Source organism: Populus alba, chromosome 15 (assembly GCF_005239225.2).
Source record: "Populus alba chromosome 15, ASM523922v2, whole genome shotgun sequence".
Classification (NCBI taxonomy): domain Eukaryota; kingdom Viridiplantae; phylum Streptophyta; class Magnoliopsida; order Malpighiales; family Salicaceae; genus Populus; species Populus alba.
Genome location: NC_133298.1, coordinates 13,196,136 through 13,207,283, shown reverse-complemented (window position 1 = coordinate 13,207,283; position 11,148 = coordinate 13,196,136). Strand labels below are relative to the sequence as shown.

At 32.5% G+C, this 11,148-nt stretch overlaps 1 protein-coding gene across 1 annotated transcript; it reads left to right on the top strand.

Moving 5' to 3' along the window:
* The first annotated feature begins 210 nt into the window (after window positions 1-210).
* On the top strand, window positions 211-4,131 carry LOC118033476 (hydroxyproline O-galactosyltransferase GALT6). Its single transcript, XM_035038480.2, has 7 exons — window positions 211-1,291; window positions 1,722-1,960; window positions 2,044-2,334; window positions 2,436-2,564; window positions 2,649-2,822; window positions 3,314-3,421; window positions 3,510-4,131. Exons 1-7 carry the CDS (start codon window positions 418-420, stop codon window positions 3,717-3,719), a joined length of 2,025 nt encoding a protein of 674 aa, XP_034894371.1. The 5' UTR covers window positions 211-417; the 3' UTR covers window positions 3,720-4,131.
* Window positions 4,132-11,148: the final 7,017 nt, after the last annotated feature.

Genomic DNA, 11,148 nt, shown 5'->3' with positions numbered 1-11,148 from the left:
ATACGATTCATAAAAAATAAATTAATTACTCTTTTCACAATTCTATTTATACTCCAAACCAACGCAGAAAAAAATAAATTAAAAATATTCAATAACTTAAATACGATTGATAAACCACCATAGTTTTTTCGAAATTGTAAAGGCTATGGAATTCTTCGGTAAATAAATAGCAATTCTCTTCTATGTACCTCTCGCTCTTGTGAACCACAACACGACACTCTTTCCTTTGCATAAGTTTCAAAAACCGACCAAACGCCACACCTTGTCATGTCTCACCGCGTTTCTCATCCAAGTGCGATGATGATGATGATTTCGATCACCTGTCTCTGAATATTTATATAGAAACTAGCATCTCTTTTCTTCTCTTGTCCTGTTGATCAACCCCCATTTTTCTTTTCTTTCTGAAATTTGGAGGAGATGAAGAGGGGCAAATCTGATACGAAATTGGACACGTTTGTGTCCTTAAGCAAGCAAAGATCCATTCAAATCGTGATTGCTGTAGCTGTTTTCTACTTGCTTCTTGTCACTCTTGAAATCCCTTTTGTTTTCGACTCTCGTTTCACTTCTGAAACCACCACCGCTACCTCGACCACCCTTACTCGCTTTTCTCGCCTTGAAAGCGAACAAGATTTGCATGATAAAGATGCCCCAACTCGACCTATGAACTGGGTTTCTCATAATTCCGCCCAGGCTATGCGCTCTCAACTCGCTCGTTCAACCACGAAACCCAACAAAATCTTGTCCACTTTGGGTTTTGAACCTAAAACGTTTGACCCCACTAAGAAAGATGGCTCGGTGAGCCTCCATAGAGCTGCGAAGACTGCTTGGGAAGAGGGGTTGAAGATATGGGATGAAATGGAATCCGGAAAAATGCAAGTTTTGGAGGTTAAAAAGCCCGAGAATAAATCCGAACCGTGTCCCAATTCGGTTTCGCTATCTGGGTCCGAGTTTTTGAAGCGAATGAGGATGGTGGAGTTGCCTTGTGGGCTCACTTTGGGGTCACATATAACGGTGGTGGGTAAGCCGAGAGCAGCACATGCCGAGAAGGACCCCAAGATTGCCTTGGTGAAGGAGGCAGGCGAGACGGTGATGGTTTCGCAGTTTATGATGGAATTGCTGGGATTGAAGACTGTGGAGGCTGAGGACCCTCCTAGGATTCTTCATTTTAATCCCAGGTTGAAAGGTGACTGGAGTTTGAAGCCTGTAATTGAGCAGAATACTTGTTACAGAATGCAGTGGGGGACTGCTTTGCGCTGCGAGGGGTGGGGTTCTAAGGCTGATGAGGAGACTGGTGAGTTTTTTTTATTCAATAGTGTTTCTTTTGGTGATTTCTTCTGTTATCTTGGCTCTTTTTTTGGGGGAATTTATACTACTTCCTGGTTTGGTAGACTAGTAAATGTAAGTTGTTGGGTTGTTGTTTGTAAGGCTTTTTAGGTGGGAGGTTTGGTTCTTTTGAAGGATCTTTAAGTTCTATCTGCTTAGTATTATGTTTGCGTATAAGAATTAGAATATTGATATTAAGTGTATATTTAGCTGCTAGGTTAAAAACAGACAATAGTGCATGCAAGATTTCATCCTCTCCTCTTCCCAAGTCACATATTGAAATTGCTATGGAGGAGTGTAAAATTTTAGCTCTACTTTCAAGTAATTTTTTTTATGGGAGTTCATCCATATCTTCTTGTGTTTCCACCAAATCGAGTAATTCTTTTACTTGACTGCAGTTGATGGTCAAGTTAAGTGCGAGAAGTGGGTCCGTGATGATGATGATGATGATAAATCAGAGGAGTCCAAAGCAACTTGGTGGTTGAACCGGTTAATAGGTCGAACAAAAAAGGTGTCTTTTGACTGGCCATATCCTTTTGCAGAGGAGAAGCTGTTTGTCCTAACTCTAAGTGCTGGTTTGGAGGGTTATCATATTAATGTTGATGGGAGGCATGCCACCTCTTTTCCTTATCGAACTGTGAGTAACATACTACAGCTTATTAATCTCATGATGGACGGGTAGGGTGGAGTTTTTGTAACATTTCATGGTAATGTTGACAGGGGTATACTCTTGAGGATGCAACGGGGCTAGCTGTTACTGGGGACATAGATGTGCACTCTGTATTTGCTGCTTCATTGCCCTCGAATCACCCTAGCTTTTCTCCTCAAAGGCATCTAGAGATGTCTATCAGATGGAAAGCACCACCTCTTTCTGTGGGGCCAGTGGAACTTTTTATTGGTGTTCTATCTGCAGGTAATCATTTTTCTGAGCGAATGGCTGTGAGGAAGTCGTGGATGCAGCATAGGCTTATTAAATCTTCAAATGTGGTAGCTCGTTTCTTTGTAGCACTGGTATGTGAAGACTCTTGTGGAATCTGCTTTTTGATTGTTACTGCTTAACAAAATGATTTTGAGTTGAAGTGACTTACCTTCCTGAATTGATGTTTGGACAGCATGCTCGAAAAGAAGTGAATTTGGAGTTAAAGAAAGAGGCTGAATTTTTTGGTGATATTGTTATAGTGCCTTACATGGATAACTATGATCTTGTGGTGTTGAAAACTGTTGCCATCTGCGAATATGGGGTGAGTAATGAGCTATTTCGAGATTTTGAAACTAAAGTTATTTCTGGGTATAGTAATTTAAAAAAGGGCTTTGGTTGTTTACAGGTCCGCACAGTGCGGGCAAAATATATCATGAAGGGTGATGATGATACATTTGTGAGAGTGGATTCCATTATTGATGAAGTAAATGAAATTCCTGCTGGTAGGAGCTTGTACATTGGAAACATAAATTACTACCATAAGCCCCTGCGATATGGTAAATGGGCAGTGACATATGAGGTAGGACTGAACTTATTAATTGTCCAATCTATTTCTTACCTTAAGTTTGCTTTCGATCAGTATATATAGCTTTATGTGAAAGACCACTGGTAAATGTTACTTGGTTGCATAGCATCGCATTCATTCTAGAAGTCTTGTGTGTGGAAGGTAACGATTCCTATGTGTATTGTTTGCTAGAAATAGATGATATGATGTTTATGTTCTTCTACTGCCTAGCTCTCCCAACCCCAAAAACCTCCCCAAAATGGGGGGAAAAGAAGAAAAAAAAGAAGTCTACATTAGATCTAGAAAGTAATTTGCTCTGTGAGAGAAGAATCTAAGAGATTGATACAACGCATGTTGATCTTCAATCTGTATCTTTTATCTATCTGGTATATGTCTCCTCATGCATGTTTTCCATAGGCCATGCTCATTTAATGTCAAGGAATCTGTGAAGGAACTCAAATATTAAGATTGTCTTGCCATCTTTTCTCATTTGGTGGTGGTTTCAGGAATGGCCAGAAGAAGATTATCCACCCTATGCAAACGGGCCAGGCTACATTTTGTCTTCTGACATCGGGCGCTTCATTGTTTCTGAGTTTGAGAATCATAAATTAAGGGTAAGTAATTGAATTTTGCCTTTTATTTTCTCCTCTCCCTCTGAGCCTCCCGTCTATTTTAACTGACCAACACTTCCACTTTCTGCAGTTGTTCAAGATGGAAGATGTGAGCATGGGAATGTGGGTGGAGCAGTTCAATAGCTCAAGACCTGTGGAGTATGTGCACAGCTTGAAGTTCTGCCAGTTTGGATGTATCGAAGGTTATTACACGGCTCATTACCAGTCCCCCAAGCAAATGATCTGCCTTTGGGAAAAATTACAAAAGCAGGGAAGGCCTCAGTGCTGCAACATGAGATGATGATCAGGACGTCAGTTGAGGTTCCGAGTGCTGGAACAGGGGAGGATGGTCAGTAGATTTGGTGACAGCGAGGACGCGAACATGGATGACAGTCCTGAGAATTCAAGTTACGACGAATACAGGGGGCAAATTTTGCAGTCATAGCATTGTATATTCTGTGAGGGGGGTTAGCCAACTGGTACATTGGCTATAGAAATGCCCGTTTAAAATTTGTTCATCTTTTTTTTTTCTTTTCTTTTGTTCTCTATTCTTTTCTTTTCCTCGTTACATGGCATTTAGGTTTGAGGTTGGAGATGAAGGTGGGTTGTATTGTGCAGGAAACATTTCTAATAGAAATCACAGTTCTCTTAACGTTAGAAATGTTAGTGGAACATGGAATGTGTTATTTATTCATTCAGAGTTTTTATTTTCATATTTGTGCTCGTCATTCTTAACTCGGCGGATTGTATCTCTTATTTTCATGGCGTTGCCATGCCAGATTTGTCCATTCACATTTCCAAATTCCCTTAGTAAATAATGAAGAATTCCCTGTGGGATTGTAGTGGAAAAAGGCTGATTATTACCCGATCTTTTTTTTCTTTTTTCTTTTTTGGTGTTGGGGTTATAAACGGTTTATTTTTTTGGCATGGCATAAAGAAACCTTTTTTTTTTTTTTTAACTGTGTAAGGAAATATATAATTATTTCTAAAACAATTAATAATATCATCAAGAAAAATTCTAGTTCTAATTAAAAAAAAAAAAAACAATGGCATGCTTTTTTTTCATTAGTAGTGTGTTTTTTCAATAAAAATCACTAACAATCACTAAAAATCTAGTCATTTAAAATACATAGGGAAAATGCATATTTCCATTCTAAATCAATTTTTTATTTATTAATGCAGCATTATTACAAAAAAAAAAAAGCATTAGTATTTTATTATATACACACATTTAGAATATTATGTTTTGTTATAGTGTAATGATGTTTGTCATTTCAAAACAAAAATAATGAGCTAGCCATTAAAGGTACAATGATATTTCACTAGGATCTATTAGTTATTATTCTATTAATTAGAGACAAATCAGTCTTCTTATATTTTTTTAGCATTATAAAATAATTTAATTATTTTTAAAAACAAAAATAATTAAACTTGCATACAAGACTTCTTAGTCTTTTCACTTTTTTAATACAATAAAAAGACTAATATGCATTTAAAAACAAAAATTATTAAAAAATGGTGTTCATGATATTTTGTATATTTCATCATGATGTTTTGGGGCCATAATTAAGTTGGGTTAAGAGTAATTAGGTAATTTAATAAATATAAAATAAGAATAATTACATTAAGCGTTAGTTTGTTTTTCACTTTCCCTTCATGGTTCGAGAAATTACACTTTCTCTCCTGAACTTTGATAACTTGTTTACACTTTTCATCCTTTATTTTGGCGCCAAAATAAAAATCTACAAAAATAAAAGTCTCATTTATATATAAGATTTTTCATTCTACAAAAACTGTGTCATTATATATAGATTTTTCATTCTAATAATTTTAATGACTAAAGTCTCATTTATGACTAAAAATATATATAAAAAAACCACAATCTTACCATTGACAATTTTTTTGAAAAATACAATAAAACTTAAGGTTATTTAAATATTGACCAAATCCCTAAGGAATTATTCAAACTTGTTGTAAATTCCAAAAAAATACAAAGAACTACAAAAAAAAGTTATAAAACAATTCTAAAACATTTTTTTCTCTCTTTTTTATAAAAAAAAATTCAATTTTTGTAAGGATTGGGTCATATGCAACAAGTAGAAATCATTTTTTTTTTGTCATATGCAATTAAAACATTGGATTAATTAAATTTCTCTTTCCTCTCTTTTTTTTTTACAATTATTTAAAACAAAACAAAATAAAATGCAAATTACACACCAAAAAATTACACATGTTTAGAAACCACCAAAAAATCAAATTCTAACAATAATTTAGAACACACACTAAAAATTCAAAATTTTGCAAAATGATCCTCCTAAGGGTTGAAAAAATTTGGAGAGATTGTTGGAAACTCAGGAAGCACACTAGAAGATTCTGGATTGTCGGAATAGTAGCGACATATAGGTCTCATGCACCGCTGCCACTAGTGGCGCATGCAGGTGTTGCTTTGATGTTTTGGGAGGCGCATGATGGTATTGATCAGGCAACTCTTTCTCTTATCTTCACTCTTATGTCAGCGGTGTAACAAAGAGGAACCCAAAAAAATAAGAAATAAACACAATAAACTTTGGTTCTTTTTCTTTCTTTTCCTTTTTTTAGATATGCTTCTCTCTCACTATTTTTTTTTTTTTTCAAATGGTCATTTCCGCTACTACCACAATTGGAGAATCATGTGAGGGGAGGGCTATTTCGGAGGCTGTTGATGGGTCATCGATTCACGGTTGAAAAGAGAGAAGAAGTCGTTGGTGGTGGTATTCATAGTGGTGATGCTACTAAAGCTAGTGTTGTCAAATCTGCTATTATCAAAGGTTGTTGTGATGTTGAGTAACTGGTGCTTGTTGGTGGAGGAATGTGGTTGACGGTGATGGTGAGTTGATTTGTGGTGGCTTTAGATGGATAGATGAGAGGAGAAAATCATGAGGTAGAGGTTTGCACATTGGGAGGCTACTCACGATGGTTTTGAGCTATGGTGAAGAGGATAAAGGTCAACACTGTTGTGAAAAGGTGTGTGCTTCTGGATTTGGTCTTTTCATAGTAAAAAAAATAAAGGGCTATAAAGAGAATAATCTTTAGCTACGAGTTTTTGTCTCAAAATGCAAACTTTATGTGGGGGATGTGAGAGAAGTTGCTGGTAACAGTGTGAAGGCTAATATGTGTTGATAATGGTGTAGAGGTCAAGAGATGAAGGAAATAGGTCTGTGGATGTGTAGTTTTTTTCTTACATAGTTGGCGGCTAGGTTTAGGTATAATGAGGCTAGGTCTTTTAGTGTATAAGGGGAGAGAATGTGAGAAAGAGTTTTTTTTTTTTTTTTGACCTCCTTTATTTTATTTTATTTTGTTTTCCCCCTTCGTTGTGAGATTCCTTCTCCATTTTATAGGAAAAAATATTTGTCTCTTCCCTTCTAATTGCTTGGTGACCAAGCAAATCAAATTCACTTTAGTCCTTTATTTTTTCTTACACTTTTGGTCCCCTTGTCCACTTGTCATTTTGGTTTTTCAGCACCAACTTGGGTAATATTCTAGGCTTTTTTAATGTATATCCTCTTGTATTTTGGATTTTATTTTTTTTTTATTTTTTTCTTGATTTTTTATAGGGGTCAAAAGTAGGTAACAATAACAAAAATAAGTTCAATCTGCGTATAAGTAGGAAAATAAGTTGAATTGATATGTCTTATGAGAAATAAGGCCCAAATATCTTCAATTAACCAATTAAATGCCGTTAGCACTTGACCTTATAATAGGTCTAATTGACACATGTAACAAATTGCGTGGTGTTGCTTTATGATTCTTATTAGGATGTTTCCATGAAAAATTAGAAGGGACATTCAAGGTTAGATTAGTAGTTGAGGAAACACATACTACTGAAGTACCAAGAAGGTGCTAGTCACCTCACCTTTTATTTATAGAAATGTTCATGTTAATTTTTTTTGTACATGTGCAATGAGTTTTAAAATGGATTATGAAAAATTGTTTTAAAAGAAAGGTGGCCACACTAGCACAAACTAATTATATAAATTAAAGTTAGTTGTATGGATGGAGGCTAATTGTATAAATCAAAGTCGTATGAATGAAGACTAATTGTATAAATTAAAGTTGAAGTTGAATGTATGGACAAAGACTGATTAAAAAAATTAAAGATGGCCATATGGATAAATGTTAATTGTGTAAATTAAGTTGGTTATACTGACGAAGACTATTTGTGTAAATTAAAGCCGTCCATACTAGTGGGGTTATATTGTGTAAAATTAAGCTAGTCGTAATGGCAAGAGTTAAAGAATGTCTTATAGCATGAGATTACAAGTATTGAAATGAATCAATGTATATGGTTGATGTAAAACGTGAACTATAATTATCAAAATTGATCAATAGTTGTTGGCCAACACAAGCACAAACCCTAAGAAATAAAATACATCAATAATGTATAGTTTACATAAAACATGCATAATGAGTACCCAAATGATTTAATAGATACGATAATCTTAAAACAAGAGCTATGATTATGAAATTGGATTAATAACCCACATGATTAAGTTAAGGGTATGAATATTGAATATAGTTAATGAATACAATCATCTTAAAACACGACTTATGATCATTGAAATGGATTAATGACTCAATAAGTAAAAAAGGTGAATTAAAGCACGAGTAATAAGTATTAAAATTTTTTTGATGAATATGATCATCTTAAAGCAAAAGCCATGCTTATGAAATTGGGTTAATGAACCCCATGATTAAGTTAAGGCTTAGGTTAAGGGTATGGATATTGAATTGATTAGATAAATACAATCATCTTAAAAAACAACTTATGATTATTTAAATGAATTAATGACTATAAGTAAAAAAGAGAAATTAAAGAAAAAGTAATAAGTATTAAAATTGATTTGATGAATACAATCATCTTAAAGTAAAAGTCACGATTATGGTATTGGGTTAATGAACCCATTGATTAAGTTAAGCCTTGAGTTAAGGGTATGGAACTATGGATACTGAATTGATTAAATGAATTCAAACATCTTAAAATATAACCCATGATCATTTAAATGGATTAATGATTATGTAAGTAAAAAATAGAAATTAAAGCATGGTTAATAGGTATTAAATCATATCCATGTATGTGGATGAATCCAAGAAAGAGCTATTTCTATTAAAGTGGATTAGAGAATCTCATAATTAAATTAGGGCTTGAGGGTATGGAATTGGGTAAAAAATACGGTTATCTTAAAGCATAAGCAATAAATAAGAAAATGGATAAATGAATCAAAAAGTTGAATTAAAGCATGAGTTAAGGGTATTGAATAAGACAATGAATATATAATTTCATTAAAGTATGAGCTATGAGTATGATATACGATTAATGAATCCCTAATTGGACTAAAACACAAATTAGAATTATTGAAATGGATTTACAAATAAGGTTGGTGTAAAGCACGAGCTATAATTGTTGAAATAGATTAATGAATGCATACATGTTATAAATTATAGTTAGAAGTATTGAAATGAATCGAGAAATACAATTAACTTAAGGCTCGAGTTATGATTATTTAAAATGAATTAATGAACATATAGTTAATGAGATTTTTATGGTATTCATAACGGTGATAAACTAATGTGTATAATGAAGGAAAGGGTAGTTTATTGGTTTATGAAGGGAATGTAATAAATTGAAAACTTGGCATGGATTTAAATATGGTAAAAAAAAGACTAATGATGATGTGTTTATTTCTAGGGTTGTAGTAAGGATATTAGTAGTAATGGATGCATATATGCTTACCCTATATTTTCATGTTATCCATGTGTTACAGATATATTCTATCTTCACCATGACCTTGATATTGTATTTTAAACTTTCATAGTCATTTTATCATCAGAATAATTTGATAATTACCATATCATGTCATGTAATTAAACTTGATGTATATGTTAAGTTTTAATATTTTGAAGTTTGTAAGAAAGTAAAAGGATGGATTATTAATTATTCTGGACTATATTATAGAAAAATGTTTTTATATATCTCATAAAATAATATAAACTTTGCTTATCTATAAATATAGTGAATACTTGAAATTGATGAAATTATTTGCGTGGTAAGGACTAGTTGTGTGAATCGAATATAGTTTATATTGTTATTGTTGTTGTTGTATTAATACGAGATAAAATTTTAGATAAGAGTCCATGCAAAGAAGATTTTGCCAAATTTTTGTTAAATTTAATAAATTTCTTATTTTAAATAGAAAACCCTTTGCATATTTGATATGCATGCATGGTTTACAGTTTATGTTTTGTGTGTTAATTAGGAGGGCTTCCACACGCGCGTGTGTGTATAATCATCCCATTTTACATGTATATGTTTATGGGAAAAGATAAAGTTGCATTAAAAATTATTGGGCATTACATCACTCCTTGAACCACCATTTATGTATTCATTATCAACTTATAGTTTTCTTCACATGTGATACCTTACCGAATATACTAATAATTTATGGATTCAAGATTAGAAAACTTTCCACTCATAATCTTTTTTAAGAATTAAGATTTTAACCTTTCAATATCTCACAGCCAAATATTTTTCAAGTGGTTCAAATGTCACTTTTACAATGAATTATCTCTCACAACGTGATTTTTCACACCTTACAATAAAAAAAAGATTATAATAGATTAAGCTCAAGTCTTTATGGAATGTAATATAGCTCAAGAATGTGAAAGATATATAATTGATTCAAAAAGATAGTTTAAATCTTTGAGAAGATTATGAAAATAACAAAAGGTTTTAGATTAGAGAGTTTGCGAAACATCACATGAAGTGTACAAATGGTATTTATAAGTGAAAAATGAGCACTTAACCGCTACATATACTAAGAAGAATGAAGTTAAATATTTTGAATTTTTAAGGTGTTCCTCCATGTTAGAAATAGCTAGGGGTAAAAGAAAAAAGAGTTGTTAAAAGAGTCTTGAGTGTAAAATAAGTTAATAATTGAGTTTAAAATAAGTTAACTCTTGAGTATAAAATAAATCAAGTATAAATATTTTAAATTACAAGTTTACACTTAGTTAAAAATGAACAAAAAATTTTTAGTGTGATCAAACACAAGAAATCATTGATCAAATTTATGCTATCAACTTAAAAAAAATTTGAGTGATAGTACCAAAATATTTAATGAAATATTTTCTTATGAGATATTTTTACCATGTATTAATTTCAGCAATAAAACTATTTTTGAATAAAAATTATTTTTGTGATGTCAAATTAAATTTTATAAATTTTTCAAGTTAAGTTTGCATCGAAAGAATTCATATTACTTTAATTTGATATAAAACAATTCTTACAAAATTTAAAACTTTGATATCCACAACAAGTATTTTAATATATTGTTATTATCAAAATAATTAAATCATAGATGGGATAGAACTTTGAACTAACAATCTTCCCCTTTTTACTATGACAATCAATATGCATATTAAGGAGATAAATATGATTTTATACAATAATACTCCCCCCTATCAAAAAGCAATGTGTATCTTACACACGTGTATATAAAGATATGAAAAAATAAAAATTATATAGCATGCTAACATACAATATTAATTACATGTATATTAATCACATGCCATAGACAATATCACAAGTCAACATTAAATATAAAATACATGTAAAAGTGTATGACATGCTTGAGTTCAACACAAATACTAACTTGCCATGATAACATGAGGATTGAACACATGCATATCACAAC